Here is a 15,799-nt window from a genome sequence, read left to right as displayed (position 1 = left end):
TAATATTTTTTCTTCCACATGTAGTATTTCTTGTATTTTCCAGTGAACAGAAAGTCTTACTGGCTTTACCACAGCGCTGTCTGTCGCCAAGCTATTGAGGGTCGGTGAATGGAGGTCAGCACAGACAGATTGCGCGTGTGTTTGAACGATGTAAGTGAGGGGAGAGGGAGTACAGAGAGCGAGCAAGCCGCCTTCAAAAATGGCGTCTTCAGGGGAAAATGACTAAAAATATAAAAACGAGGCCTACTCTCTTTTGACCGTCTTTGTTGATTTTGATCACGGTTAACGTTTACTTAGATCGCGGTACATCGTCGTTGAAATTCATTTTCTAATGCTAAAAGAGCTGGAACGAGGGAAGCAAGCTTTAAAATAGCAACCCAGTTTTATTTTGATGCGTCGACAGGGCTAGCTAGCATCTGCTAGCCCAGAACAATTTTGGGGTGGGAAGGCTTTTGCATGGCAGAAAAATCACGATTTTTGGTTTCGGAGATTATTCTTGTTTCAACGCCAAGATTATTTGCAACAAACGCATCCTATCGAAACCAATCTTTCCGATCGTGGTAATTGCTCCGTAGCAAAAGTAAAGAAAGGGGAGGAGAGAGAGGCGGCAGGGAAGGACGCGTTTGATCAGATGTTTATTATCAATTTATCGATCACCGGTAAAAACGTTATCATGTTTGTGCATGGTTTCGTTTGGAATTTACATTTGTGGAAATGATAATTGGAGGAATTCTAGCCAAGGAGAAAGAGTAATTTTGGAGGTGTTTGGAGTACACCCCTATACCCCCCTCTTTCTCATCCAGCTTTCTCCTCCTCCATTTCTCTTTCAACATGCTGTTTTCCACTCTCGGGGACTTGCTTATGAAACGGGGAAAATAGTCTTAAATCTATAACGGGGAAGACGGATTCCCCGACAGTCTGTTACAAATCCGGCTCCTCGTCGCTTCGGTCAGTGTCACACATATCTCATCAATGGATAGAAATTACCCGGGAACAGGGTTCGGTGATTTGGGTGCAGGAGCAGGATGGAGTTACGAGCGATCGGCTAAAGCAAGGTAAGCATCCTATTCAACATGCTCTAATATATGTATTTCTGTTCAATTCTATAGTATGATTTATATGCGCATATGTTAACGTTAGATAATTTGGACAGCTATTCTTCCTATTGACAGCCTCGCGTTGTCACCCAGATTACTGGATGGTAGTATTATTATGAACACTGATCAAGTGGTGTGCGTGTCGTGGGGGTGGGCGGGGTGGGGGATAGTCTCTTGAAAATGCATGGAATTCGATTGACAGTCTCAATGCGCGGTTTTATGTAGGAAGGGAGGGAGCCGGAGAGGGAGGAGAGAGGGGGAGGGGAACATGAATGTGGTCCATTTAGGGGAGTTATCATTAGTGTCTCTCATATTGCCTTTGTCATTTCGACTGGCCTTTTTCCAATACAGGTAGATTAACAGGTTGATTGGGTGAAATATATTTTAATGTCCCAACATGTTCACGCAACTTTGGCCATGACAGCACAATTGGGTAAAAATCTAATTAAACCCGTTTATTTAGTTACAAAGTAACAGCCTTATATGGGGAATAGGTCTGCTGTTTAAATGTTACATTGTGGAACGACCAGGGCCGGATGCTATCGCGATGTCTGCCTGCAAGACCATTCATCAACAAATGCACTGGCTACTATGACATAACCTATTTTGCATGATTAAAATGCTTTGCATCTACATTTTCCCGAATGCAAATTATTCATCATCATCATTATGCCGAGCAAGCTAGAAGGAAAAAAATGCCACTTGAATTATGTTATGAGTTAACTCACGAATACAGAAATTCAGTCTGGAAGCTAATAGCTAGCACTAGCGAGCTAGTTAACCACTAGCTACATGGTTTAAACTAATAATGGTCCTGCACCTGTACCTATGTCCGCAGGAAATTAGGATGGTATAAACCCACGTGTATTAGCATTGATTTTTTTTTTTTTTTTACAAAAAAAAAAAACCCAACAGCTTCAAATCGTGGCTGTGCGAAGACGCAAGCCAAGGCCTTTGATTGTTCATGCTACACCGTAGTAGGGTCCGTACGCTACTAGCTGTCTTGTTATAGCTAAGTAACGAGTCGTATTGACTGGGCTTTCTTTATGAGCCAACAAGCTAGCTTAACAATATTCATATTAAAACATTGTTCTAGTGATTGCTTATTGAATAGATACATATTAAGTCATATGCGACTGCTCGATAGCCTATAAAAGCATTCTGCGTCTTTGCAAGGCCTTGCTAGTTAGCATGGTTAGCTATCTCTAGCAATGCTCATCAGTACAGGACTGGTGCTTGCAACCCGGAGATAGTCTGAGCAATTCACCTCCCTTGCCAGCTGAAATGTACAAGTTGTACCCGAGAAGCCAATACATTTTTCTTGGGTCAAACGAAGCCAAATAAATCCAACACACATCTCGCAATTACTTAATGAATCAATGGTGGAATCATTCTGAAAGTCCCGAATTTTCCAACAAACCCATGTGCAAATTTTTTATAATCTAGTAAAATTAAAGTAAGTAAAATTAAATTGCCCACGCAATCATAATGAACCCAGTGGAGGATTTAATAGAGACGTGTCTGTTCTGGGTGTATCAGGCAGTGTGTCAATCAGACGTTGATACTGGTTGAGTGGATTTGATCCTTAATTATAATGAAACAATTAGTTGGAATCTTAACAATAATGGTACTTCATGTCACCAACTGTGTCCACAGTTGCATTTTGAGGAGCTTGTCAGTATTCAGTAACACACAAAGTCAGGTTAGTTTCAAGACATCCATGTAGCCCAATATAAGCTCAATAATTTGCATCTTTTAATGTCTACGCCAGGCCTTCTTCAAGGAGTCACTGTTTTTTGGAGGAAAAACAATTATGCAAATCGTTAAGTGAAATGAATTAATCAATGATTAATTGCCCTCCATTTGTCTCCAGTCTGGTGTATGGGAGTTCCAGATCCTCACATCCAGACTCCGAACTCCTCCATCGCCAAGCCTACGGCACACCACACCCTCTGCAGGGCTATGCCACCAATCACCACCCCGGGAGCTCTGGCCAGGGCGGGGCTTGGGGAGCAGCTGGACGGAGTTTGGGTGAGAGAAATGTCACTCACATTATGCAGGTGCCACTACCTGCGCCTGTGATAGGCTGTCAGGATGAAGGATGACTGAGGTTGTTGCCACTGACAACATACATCATAGTTTATTGATCTTTTTCCAACCTGTGCTGGGATTCCGTTCAGTGTTTGGAAACCTGCATTTTCTTTTAATACCATTGGCCTATAAGAACATCTCTCTCTGTCTCTCTCTCTCTCTCTCTCTCTCGCTCTCTCTCGCTCTCTCTCCTCTCTCTCTCTGTGTCTCTCTCTGTCTTTCCTCTCTCTTTCCTCTCTGCTTGTCTCCCTCTGTCTCTGTCTCTGTCTGTCTCTCTCTCTCTCTCTCTCTCTCTCTCTCTCTCTCTGTCTGTCTGTCTGTCTCTCTCTCTCTCTCTCTCTCAAGGTGTATGTGTGGGAGTGCATCATACTCTGTCCTCTGATGCCCAGTTCACTAGTCTCATCAAAGTGTGATGATTCAGCTCTAGCTACAAATCCCAAATCCTCTTCCACCTAAATCATAAAAGTAAGAATGTCGTGACCGTAACTTAAGCCCCCGTCAGAGCGTTGAAGAGTGAGTAGGTAGTAGAGTTCAGCTCTAAAGCTTTTGACTGCAGATCAAGAGCAGATTCAAATCCCTCCCCTGTACGTCCCTTTGGATCAAAGGGTCTGGTAAAGGAGCACATTTATTACTCTTATCGGGAATGCCTTCTAAATCCCCTGTTGTGTTTGACTCCCAGGTCTGTCTGGGCTGTTTGACACTGGGCTGCACCATGCCAGCCCCTCCGGTCCGGACGCCTCCGTTATGAACCTGATCTCTGCTCTGGAGTCTCGTGGACCCCAGCCCCCGCCTTCCGCCTCCTCCCTGCTCTCCCAGTTCCGCACGCCATCCTGGCAGACAGGTGGGCTTGGTGCAGATCTACGTTAGAACGTGTTGACATTTAAACAGGGACATAAGTCAATATGACATTTGCTGTTCGTGTGTGTGTGTGTGTGTGTGTTGGGGGTCCATGCCTGTTGGTTGCAGATGTAGACAGCTGTGGTTTATTCTTGAGTTATTGTATTATTATCCTTTAGTTAGTTGGTCTTCTGGGTGTCTTTTGTGTGCTCTCAAACCCTCTGATTACCAGGGAGAAAAATCAGCACAGTTATTGTCATGTTTGTCAGTTCCTCTGTTGAGTTTGACAGATTGCATAGATTTTTAATTGATTATTGCCTTATCTCTCTGCCCCCCCTCTCTCTCTGCCCCCTCTCTCTCTCTGCCCCCCTCTCTCTCTCTGTCCGCCCCCCCTCTCTCTCTGCCCCCTCTCTCTCTCCGCCCCCCCCCCTCTCTCTCCGCCCCCTCTCTCTCTCTCCGCCCCCCCCCTCTCTCTCCGCCCCCCTCTCTCTCTCTCCGCCCCCCCCCCCCTCTCTCTCCGCCCCCCTCTCTCTCTCTCCCGCCCCCCCCCCCTCTCTCTCCCCTCTCTTCTCCTCAGCGATGCATACTCCGGCTCCAGCAGAGCTCTTCATCTCCGGGGCGCTACCCGGCTCCGGCTCCTTCCCCTCCTCCTCAGCCCTCTCGGCCTATCAACACCCAGCCTCCTTCTCCAGCCGCTCCTTCCCCACGGTGACCCCCTCCCTCTCCCTCCAAGACACGCCCACCTTCAGCCCCACTTCCAACGGCCTCCTGTCCCCTCACGACCCCCTGCTCCATATCAAGCCCCCCTCCCAGGCCAGCCTGGGGTTCGACCGGCTGCTGTCCTCCCAGGGCCCCGCCGGAGCCTACCGGGGTGGACAGGACCCCAGCGGAGCCTCGTCCGCCCAGGCGTCCTCCGCCCGCCACCTCCAGTCGCACCAGTTCAACCTGCTCTCGTCCCAGCTGCAGGACCAGTCCTCCCAGTTGTACAACGCGTCAGTGTTCTCCTCAGCCCAAGCGCAGGCGCAGGCCCAAGCCCAAGCCCAGGCGCAGGCCCAGGCCCAGGCCCAGGCGCAAGCTCAGGCTCAGTCCAACTCAGCCCAGGAGCGAGCGGTTCCTCGACAGGACAGCGTTATCAAGCACTACCAGCGGCCCACGCCGTCCCAGTCCCAGCTGTCCTCGTCTGCAGCCCACTCCCTGCAGCACTACCTGAGCTGTGCCGGAGCCAGCTACCAGCAGCTGTCCCAGCACCGACACGCAGGCCTGGCCTGCAGCCCGCTGGGAGAACCGAGCCCTTCCTCCGACCACAAGGCCTCCTCTCGCACCGAGCAGTACCGCCCCATCATCCAGCCCCCCTACACCTCCTCCTCCTCCGGTGGGGCAGGGAAAGCCTCCAAGAGTAGCTCCAGCAGCGGGTACTCCTCGGCCAACTCTGCCTCGTCCTCCCGGACCCCCCACACCCCCCCCTCAGCCTCCTCCACCTCCTCCACTTCCTCTTCCTCCTCGTCCGCATCGGGGGCCCATCCCTCCAACTCCATATCCAGCTCCACCTCGGCCCCCTCCAGACAGCAGCCTCCGCCCCAGCCGGCGCCCCCTCCCCCGGCCCCCCAGCAGCAGCAACAACCCCCCCCTGCCTCGTCCACATCCGCCCCCCAGTCCCTCCCCAAGTCTTGCCTCTCTGGCTACGGGTCCCCAGTGGCTTCCGTCAAGACCCCCTCCGCAGCCCTCACCGGCCAGACCCCCCCCCAGCAGCAAGCCCAGTCCTACTCCCCCAACCAGCCCCCCACGTCCCACCTCCCTCAGTCCTATGGGGGCTTCAGCTCCCCTCAAGCCCAGGATCTGAGCTCTGGGACTGGGGGGAAAGGCTACGGAGGTCTGGGGGGACGAAGCCAGTCGTACTCGTCCGACGTTTACGCCTCTGACTCCGCCTATGGCTCCCTCCCGTCCTCGCTGGGTGGGGCGGGCAGCCCGTCGCTAGGATACGGCGCCCCAGGCCACTCCCCTGCCCTTTTGAGGTCGGGGGGATCGTCAGGGGGCGGGACATCCGGAGGCGGAAGTGGTAATGCAGGAAGTGGGAACTCTGGTTCAGGAGGAGGAGGAGGAGCCGGGGGTAGTATGGCCAATGAGAGAGGAGGAGGAGGAGGAAGTGGAGGAGGATCGTACCACATCCCAGACTCCAGCCCCTCTCCCTCCGGTAACTCTGGGACCATCCGTCCAGGGTTGCACTCCCCGGCCCCATCCTGCCCCACCCAGTCCCCAGGCGGGGGGGCCTCCAACAAATACATCTCCTCGGTCCTGTCCCCCACCTTCATGGCCTCCCCCCAGGGGTACCCCGACTCTAGGGCCCCCCGTTCCCAGTCCCAGTCCTACCACCCCTCCTCCTCCAAGGCCAAGTCCGAGGCCATGCTGGGGGTGGGCTCCCAGCGGTCCCAGGAGGAAGTGGACGATGAAGACGACTTCCTGATCCAGCACCTCCTCCAGGCCCAGGCGAGCCCCACCCCCCAGGCCCCGCCCTCCCACCACCACTCCCAGCAACCCCAGCAGTCGTCCCAGCAGCAGGGGGCGCCACAGGCCCAGTCCGTCCCCTCCGCCAGCGACCCGGGCAAGGGGCTGTCGTACGAGATGAGCAAGAGCTCCGAGGAGAGGTACCACCTGCAGAGCGTGATCCGCACCCACAGCGCCACCTCTAACACCGGGGCTGGTACTGCAGGCTTGGACAACCAGTTGGAGATGTCGCTGAAAAAGCAACAACAACACCAACAACAACAGCAACATCAACAACAGCAGCATCAACAACAACAACAGCAGCAGCAGCAGCAGCAGCAGCAGCAACAACATCAACAGCAGCAGCAGCAACAGAGGAACGATCGGAACAGCAGGAACAGTGGAGGGAGGGGCGGATCTGAGCAGGGCCACCTCCATCACCACGACAACCTGGGTTCGGTGGTGCACTACGGGCGGGGAGACATGTACTCCCAGCATGCACTGCAGCACGTGTCATCACACGGCCACCTGCGGTCCCACGGCCAGATGGAGCTGCAGAAGAAGGAGCGTCCGGAGCTGGCCTACCCACGGAAGACCCCTGAGGCCGGGCAGCAGCAGCACTCCCAGGCCCAGGCTTCGGCCTCCATGATGGACTCTCCCACCGACCAGTCCCGCCAGCCCCCGCACCTGCTCCAGTCTGTGCTGTCTCACACCACCCGCAACAAGATGGAGGGCCACCAACAGCAGCACCCTGTGAGCCAGCAAGGAATGATGGAGGGAGCCGGAGGGAGGATGAACAGTTCTGGCAAACATGGGTCCCAGCCTCAGAGCCAGGCTTCCCAGCCTCAGAGCCAGGCGTCCCAGCTGCAGCTGCAACTCCAGTCCCAGGCTCTGGAGGCCGCAGCGGCCCACTACAGCCACGGGCAGCAGGACCAGAGCCAGGCCAAGCAGGGCTCGGTGGTGTCGTCCCTGGACATGCTGGAGCGCTCCCTGTCTCAGACCTCTAGCACTGACGGAGGAGTGGAAGAGAGGAGAGGGGGAGGAGGAGGAGGAGGAGGGGGAGGAGGAAGAGGGAGAGGCGGTGGAGGTGGAGAGCGTCACAGACAGCAGGAGCAGAGACACCCCTCTCACCACCACCCGCAGCAACACTCCGCCTCGGAGCTCCACTCCTTCCTGTCTGAGCCCGACATGGGCCTCGCCACGCCTTCGCACATGCACCATCTCTCCCAGCACCACCCACAACAACAACAGCAACAACAACAACAACAGCACCCCAACTCCCACCACCAACAATCCCACTCCCACCACTCGCACAGCCACCACATGGGCCCCCCCTCCGCCTCGTCGCACGCCCAGCAGCAGAACGAGCCCCACTCCTCCCAGCTGCCGCCCCAGCAGGGCCCCATGGCCCAGCAGCAGGGGGGGGACCAGCACCAGTACAGCCCTGGGGAGAAGAGCGGCCCCGGCCAGCAGAGCAACCGCTTCGTCCCCCTGACCTCCATCTGCTTCCCAGACTCCCTCCTCCAGGATGAGGACCGATCCTTCTTTCCAGGGATGGAGGACATGTTCTGCTCCGACGACTACAAGTCCAGTTGTGCGGGAGGGTCCGGGCCGGGCCAGGAGGAGATGAGCGAGGGCCAGGGAGGGCAGGAGGGCCTGGAGGGGATGAAAGGAGCGCAGGGCGGAGGAGGAGCAGGAGCAGGAGGAGGGTATGACCTGATGGGGCATCACGGAGGTGATCAAGGGTACGGGCAATACTGCCATGGCATGTCTGAACCTGGGAACAACCCCATGCACCTGGACCTGGACTCCCTGAAGAGCCACGAGCTGCCCTCCACCGTCAACACCGAGCAGCTGGGTCTGATCCAGTCGCAGGGTATGGGCATGGGCGGGACCGGGCCAAACAGCACCGGAGGGAAGCTCTCGTCCGGCCCCGGAGGCGGTGGGGGGGTGGGGTCCGGGGGACTCACCTCTCCCATCTTCTGCTCCTCCCGGCCCAAGAAGCTTCTCAAGTCCAGCTCCTTCCACCTGCTGAAGGAGCGGCGCGACCCCAACACCCTGCCCAAGAAGAGCTATGCTCAGGAGTACGAGTTCGAGGACGACGAGGACAAGGCCGACCAGCCGGCCGACATCCGCCTGAACAGCCGCCGCCTGCCGGACCTGCTGCCCGACCTCGTGTCCAGCTGCAGGAAGCCGGGGGGAGGGGGGGCCCTCAGCCCCCTGATGGGAGACTTAGACTTCTACCACTCGTCCGGTTACCAGTCTCTGGGACCCCCACCCCTCCTGCCCCAGGATGGGCCCAGGAAGAGGGGCAGGAAGCCCACCAAGCCCAAGAGAGAGGGACCCCCGAGGCCCCGGGGCCGGCCTCGCATCCGGCCCATGCCGGAGCCTCCCACGGCCCACCGGATGATGGGAGAGATGGGGGGAGCAGGAGGGGCGGGGGTGGGGGTGGGGGTAGCAGGGGCGGGAGGGTTTGGTGGCGTGGACGGGCGGAGGGGGAGGGGCAGGGGAGGCAGGGGGAGAGGGGGGAGGAGAGAAGATATGTTTATGGAGATGGGAGGGAAGGAGCAGGAGCCACTCCATCACCTCAATCAACAACAACAACATCAACAACAACATCAACATCAGCTCCACCAAGGCCAGCAGCAGCATGAGCCTATACCACCTCTGAAGGTAAGCTTCGCTTGGGATTCTGGGATAGGCTGGACCAGTGTCTGGAGGACTAGCCTATACACAGATAATTGACAGTGTTGACAGCAGTAGCATAGCTACAGTAATGTAAAGAGTAGTGGCACCAGAGAGTTGCTAAGAGTGACCGTGTGTCTGTCCCAGATCAAGCTCCCGGTTGGCACCCTGTCTGGGACTGACGCCCTTCTGAGGTCCGACTCCCTGTCCGGGACCGACCCCGCGCTGTCGGACGGCTCCGTGGGCTCGGCCCCCTCTTTGGGCCTCAGCCCCGGGGCCCCCTGCGGAGGGGATGCCCCTGCCAGGAACCAGGACAAGAACAAGCAGAAAAACCAGATGATGAACGACGGAACGGACGGGGAGGCAATGGACGGAAGGGTGAGAGGGAGGGAAAGTGAGATGGAGGGATGGAAAGTGGGAGAGGGAGGGTGAGATGGAGGGAGGGAGGGTGGTTGATCTGGTCATGGACATTTGCAATGTGACTTTATTCCTATCACAGACAGACATGGATACATGTTCTCTTTATTTTAACCTTTCTTGCCCCCTCCCTCCCTCCCTCCCTCCCTCCCTCCCTCCCTCCCTCCCTCCCTCCCTCCCTCCCTCCCTCCCTCCCTCCCTCCCTCCCTCCCTCCCTCCCTCCCTCCCTCCCTCCCTCCCTCCCTCCCTCCCTCCCTCCCTCCCTCCCTCTCTCCCTCCCTCCCAGGGGGATGAGAAGGACTCAGAGAGCCGGGGTGCGTTCATGGCTTCCTTCCTGGACTTCCTCAAGTCAGGCAAGAGGCCTCCTGGACTGGACATGCCCCCCGGAATGGAGCCTGGCAACGGCCAATCCTCACCCTGCAAACCCGGGGGGCTCCGCCCCCTGTCTCCAGCCCCGCCTCCGCCCCCGCCGCCGTTTGGCGATGGCGAGGGGAACGGAGGCCTGGCCCTGGGGGGCTGCCCCAGCCCCTGCAAGCGTCTGGACGACGAGCTGAAGAGGAACCTGGAGACCCTGCCCTCCTTCTCGTCAGACGAGGAGGACTCTGTGGGGAAGAACCAGGACCTCCAGAAGAGTATCTCCTCAGCCATCTCTGCCCTCTACGACACCCCTCAGATCCCCTCCACCCTGCCGCCCCCTCCCCCGCCTCCCCTGGCCCCCCAGCAGCTGGCCCCCACCCTGCCCACCCCGCCCCCGGCCCCCCAGCAGCAAGAGCCACTGACCCCCACCCTGCAGCCCCCCACTCTCAGCCCCCAGCCCCCCTCACACACGCCCCACACCCAGCCCCCCTCTGCCGAGCCGGCCGTGCTGCAGAGAGAAGACAGGAGGCAGGAGGAGGAGGAAGAGGAGGAAGAGAGGCAGATGGGAGGCAGGGAGGAGGAGGAAGAGGAAAGGAAGGAGACGGAGGAAGAAGAGCCGGACATGGAAACGCTCGGAGCTCCCGAGCTGGAAGGTTCGGCCCAGAGACCTTGTTTCAGATCTGCTCCACACAGCGTTAATGTCACAACCCACTTCATGGTTCCATTTATTGTAGCATTTTTGCTTAGTTTATTACAAAAAATGCAATTTTTAATACATTACATAAAATAACATTAATATTTCATTAATTTTGGTGATGCTTTCATCCAAAGCAAAGTATAAATGGTGATGTATCCTAACCCTTCTTCAAAAAGACTAGTTAACAGATTTAGTTTTATATTTCTTTTTTTCCCAGCGTCCCAACCAGAGCCCCCCTTGTCTCCCTCCTCCCCCACCCCGTCCTCCTCCCCCCCAGCGCCCCCCTCCCCCGCCCCGTCTTCCTCCCCCTCCCACTCCCCCCTCCCCCCCCTCTCCCTCCCCTCGCCTCTCCCACCTCGTGAGGAACCACAACAGGAGCAGAAGTCTCCATCCCCCAGCCCCCTCCCCCCCTCCATCCCCTCTCCTCCACCTCCCGCCACCCTCCCACCGTCCTCCTCCACTCCTCCCCCTCCTCCCTCCCCCCCTCGTGCCCTCACTCCCCCGCCCCCGGCCCGGGAGTCCCCCCAGCCCTCCCCGGAGCCCCCCGCTTCCCCCGAGGAGCCCCCGCCCCCTCAGGTGACCTCCCTGCACCTGGCCAAGAAGCAGGAGGATGCGGCCATCGTGGGTGAAAGTGAGGAGGACGAGAGCGAGAGTGGAGGGGAGGGCATCTTCCGGGAGAGAGACGAGTTTGTCGTTCGCGTGGAGGACATCCGGACTCTGAAGGTGCGTGTGTGTCTTGTGTGTTTTTGGAAATGACAACAATTTACGTCACTAGCCAAATCTTCCACCATTCCTCCACAGTGTAGCACCATACTCTATGGGAAATGATAGTGAACCCACTAAACTGTTTAAAGGTATTTTTTAAGCACACAAGTTCTTATAAGACATTATGTTTTCCCCCCTCTCCTTTTCTCCTCCTCTCCCTCTCTTCCCCCTCTCCTCTCTCTCCCTCTCCTCTCCTTTCCTCCCTCCCCCCTCCTCCCCTCCTCCGGGTCCAGATGGCGCTGCAGACCGGACGAGAGCCTCCCCCCATCTGGAGAGTCCAGAAGGCTCTGCTGCAGAAGTTCAGCCCAGAGATCAAGGACGGCCAGAGGCAGTTCTGTGCCACCAGCAACGTGAGTCTGTCTGTCTGTCTAGACATCTGTCTGTTGGTCATAGACGGTTCACAGAGTTTCTCCGTTATCCAAAATCTCGTTCAGTCTGATTTGACAGCTTTAACTTAAAACTGGCAGCGATTCTAGATATCATGTCTGTCTGGGTATGAAAGTGTGTCAACATGTCTGTTCTTCCTTTCTTAGTATCTGGGCTACTTTGGAGACGCTAAGCGCCGGTACCAGCGTCTCTACGTGAAGTTCCTGGAGAACGTCAACAAAAAGGACTATGTGAGAGTGTGCTCACGAAGACCTTGGCATCGCGTCGCCCCGACCCTGAGGTACCCACCTGTCACCTGTACCACCTCTCTCACCTGTTCTACCTTAGGGTTAGAGCTTGCAAGCCCAGCTGCCTCTAAACATCTTCCCCCTCCCCTTCCTCCTCCAGAAGACAAGCTCCCCCCAGGATGGCGTCCCCCCCCAGCTCCCAGGCCCCGGCCCGAGTGGAGGCGGAGGAGGGCGTCCCGGCCAGGGAGCTAGTCCCCAGGGAGGCCCGGGACAGGACCAGGGCCAGGGAGCCGGTCCAGCGAGAGGCCCGGGACAGGACCAGGGCCAGGGAGCAGAGAGAGAAGGCAGCGGCTGCCATGAAAGCTAAGGAGAAGAAGGTTCAGCCAGACCCGGAGCCGATGGAGGAGAGAAGGGCGGCGGAGCGAGGAAAGGTCAGGGAGGAGAGGAGGGTGGTGGAGAAGAAAGCTGAAAAGCCCCCCAAGGCCAAGCCGGCCAAGGTGAAGGCAGAACCGCCGCCCAAGAAGAGGAAGAGGTGGCTGAATGAGAGGCCGTCATCGTCTGAGTCTGAGTCGTCAGAGGAGGCAGCCAGCGAGGACGAAAGTGAGTCGCCATTTTGTGTCAGTCGTGTTTCCCCCGCCTGGGGGCAGATAAAGGGTTATTTAATCTGATTGCGAGCGACAAGCCATTTAGTTTCATAGCTCGTTCGCACTTCTGCGAGAGGGAATTTCATGCTTTTGTTTTTGTGTGTTACACTCAATCTAACTGCTTGGTCGGTGCTGAAACTAACAAGCTGTCTGGATCCTAATGTCCTGGAGACAGCAGTTTCAGCCAGACTCCCCTTAGTCTCTGGTTACCATAGCGAGTAGGAGAGAGACGTGAAGGCTGTCTGAAACACTGGTCTTAGGTGGCTGTGAAGATCAGTCTGTGTTTAGCTACTACATTTTTGGTCAACTTGTACACAAGCTATAGTTTTTTCTTCAGAGATCTTTTAAAAAAAAAAAATTATGTGAAGTTTGATGAAAGTTAGGGTTTACATAAACTGATCCCGATAGGGATGTGTTTTTAAGAATCTCTTGTGTGTGGGGTGTGTTTATCTATGTGTATATATCTGTGTGTTGTACATGTGTGTAATGTGTGTGTGTGTGTGTGTGTAACCCCTCCTCCTCCCCCCTTGCAGTGCCTGTGTCTGGAGGCGTGAACAACCGGGCGATGAGGGAGATGTTCCGGAGCTACGTGGAGATGCTGGTCAGCACCGCCCTGGACCCTGACATGATCCAGGCCCTGGAAGACACGGACGGTGAGGACAAACACACACTTCACACACTCACACACTGAGTGATATGAGAGAAGCGCGTGTCTTTGATTTTAACCAATGAATCCCGGTACTTCATGTTGCTTAATCTCTATTGGTTCAGATGAGCTGTACCTCCCCCCAATGAGGAAGATTGACAGCATCATCAGCGAACAGAAGAGGAGGCTGATGAAGAGAGTCAACATGAGCACTCAACACCAGGTAACCCTGTCTCTCTCTCTTCCTGTCTCTCCCTCCTCCTGTGTCTCTTTATCTTTCTTCTTATGACTGTATGGATTCAGGCTTTGTCAGCAGGGTCTCCAGTGAGCTGATGTCCCTGAGATTGGTTTGGTGTTCTCAGTGACCAGCTGTATGTAGGGAAACACCCTTGTGGTTTTGGCAGTTACATTTTTGATGCTGTAATTCAACCCCAATGTCACTTCGCTGACACCGTCCACTCTCTCCCTCCTCCCCCTCTCCTCCCCCTCTCCTCCCCCTCTCCTCCCCCTCTTCCTCCACCCTCTCCTCCCCCTCTTCCTCCACCCTCTCCTCCCCCTCTCCTCCACCCTCTCCTCCCCCTCTCCTCCCCCTCTTCCTCCACCCTCTCCTCCCCCTCTCCTCCACCCTCTAGGAGGCACTGCATGCGTACCCCCAGATGGCGGCGGACCCCCTGGACTCCAGCACAGTCAGGCTACGCCTCAGCGGAGACGCCTACAACCGCAAGACCCTCAACAGAGTCAAGAAGACCCTGCCCAAACCACAGGTGTGTGTGTGTGGTTAATGGGCTCATTACCACATGAGCACTCTGTATTGCAGAGTTTTCAAATATAATAAATCTAAATAATGTGTATTTGATTTATTTAACTGAATCCTGGATATAATTATATTTCCTGTCTCTCTTTTTCAGGACCTTAAACTGTCAACCGCGTCATGCAGACTGTACAGCCTGTACCACTCCCTGCATCACTATAAATACCACACCTTCCTGCACTGCAAGAAGGAGGTGAGGGTCACTGAGCCAGGGGGCTCCCTCTCCTGTACGCTCTCAGCCACACACACCCTCACTGCCTGTCACTCACCTCCTCATCACGGTCGTGTCCCGCGTATGACTCCAGTCTGTTACAACACCACCCCAGGCTTTGTGTATATGATGTGTCTTAACGTGTGTGTGTGTGTGTGTGTGTGCTGCAGACCCACAGCATTGAGCAGGCAGCAGAAGATCCAGGCCAGGAGGAGGTGGTTCAGCGCTGCATGGCCAACCAGAGCTGGCTGGACACGCTGTTCAACTCCTTCGTCGAGCTGCTGTCTCTCAGCACCCAGCCCTGACGCCCCCAGGGAAGGAGGAGGGGGAGGGAGGGGGACGTAGGGCCCCAGGACCGTAGATGAGCAGGACCCCTCTGTGCTGTTAGAGGAAGAGGACTGGTGGAAGCCTTCTCAGTGAAGGGTTGTGACCCATGACCTCTAGGGACCTTGGCTTCGTTCAGCGGCCACAATAATAGAATCACAATGTCTTGATTGGTGAGATAACTTCACCGGGCCTGGAGGTCGCCGCCATTGGCTGGTCAAGAAGGAAACTGACCAATCACGATAGGAGGTGAAAGGTCACAGAAGGAAGACGAGAGCTTGCACCAAGTCCCCCTAGCAGTGGCAGACATCATATAACCGTTGTCTTGACGATGGTTCAGTGGGGGAGGAAAAAAACCTGTTACTGTTTAGTTTTTACATAAATTATTTTTTTGAAAAGACTTTTAGCGTTAGCGAGCGGCTTTTAAAGAGGACAAGGGGTGAGAATGCTTTTGAAAACCGAATGAAAAGTGAGCATTGTGTGTACAAGGACTGGTCCCTGCAAGGGGGAGCTTCCAAACTGTTCATTAACTGGCAGCACCAGGGGACTGGGGTAATATATGAACACATTTTTATTATTTATATGAGGTTTTTAACATAAACTCTCACATGCGCTGGGATGCTGCCCTAGCATTTTAAATAACATTTTTCGCAGGTTATAAATACAATCTCACATCCACATATCGGAACTGTCTTCCTCTTCTGTAAAAACAAAATTATAAAAACAAGAAAAGAAAAGAGTCAAGCATTTTGAGGAAATAATGTAACTATGACTGTAAAATGAGAAATGGGAAAAGTATATTTGAAACTAAAACATTGTAGTGCTTTAGTTCATTCATCAGAAACACGCAGGTGCAAAGAAAACATAAAGGCATAACAATATCCAGTTCCCTTTAAGTGGGAAAGGTTATAAATAAGTAATATTTAAAGAGGAAATAGTCACTTCATTTTTATCAGTTTGATGTTTGTGCATACTATTACTTATTTTGGAAACAATCTTGTTTTCCTGCTAAAAGTCTTTGTGTAAATACTGTACAGTTCTTGAGAAAGTCTTTGTTCTTCTGTACATTAACTCTCCCTGTATTTGAGAAACAAAATAAAACCTGCAAAGAACAAAAACTAT

At 54.8% G+C, this 15,799-nt stretch overlaps 1 protein-coding gene across 1 annotated transcript; it reads left to right on the top strand.

The window, feature by feature from the left end:
• Positions 1–158: 158 nt before the first annotated feature.
• Positions 159–15,795, top strand: prr12a (proline rich 12a). The gene is made up of 15 exons (XM_084669366.1): positions 159–1,055; positions 2,971–3,128; positions 3,868–4,029; positions 4,603–9,179; positions 9,339–9,569; positions 9,895–10,618; positions 10,880–11,385; positions 11,661–11,777; positions 11,961–12,094; positions 12,202–12,641; positions 13,219–13,338; positions 13,457–13,554; positions 13,964–14,095; positions 14,240–14,335; positions 14,524–15,795. The coding sequence occupies exons 1-15, from the start codon at positions 973–975 to the stop codon at positions 14,656–14,658; spliced, it is 7,713 nt and encodes a 2,570-aa protein (XP_084525492.1). The 5' UTR covers positions 159–972; the 3' UTR covers positions 14,659–15,795.
• The last annotated feature ends 4 nt before the right edge of the window (positions 15,796–15,799 follow it).

The sequence above is a fragment of the Hypomesus nipponensis genome, chromosome 13 (assembly GCF_054491055.1).
Source record: "Hypomesus nipponensis isolate SF chromosome 13, ASM5449105v1, whole genome shotgun sequence".
NCBI classification, from domain to species: Eukaryota; Metazoa; Chordata; class Actinopteri; order Osmeriformes; family Osmeridae; genus Hypomesus; species Hypomesus nipponensis.
The sequence above is the reverse complement of the archived record's forward strand: the minus strand, read 5'-3'. Positions and strand labels throughout refer to the sequence as shown.

Coding starts and splice junctions, on each gene's coding strand:
- prr12a (XM_084669366.1), top strand. CDS start 973: ATGGATAGAAATTACCCGGGAACAGGGTTCGGTGATTTGGGTGCAGGA. Junction 11,778..11,960: donor AGTTCTGTGCCACCAGCAAC/GTGAGTCTGTCT, acceptor TTCCTTTCTTAG/TATCTGGGCTACTTTGGAGA. Junction 12,095..12,201: donor CGCGTCGCCCCGACCCTGAG/GTACCCACCTGT, acceptor TTCCTCCTCCAG/AAGACAAGCTCCCCCCAGGA.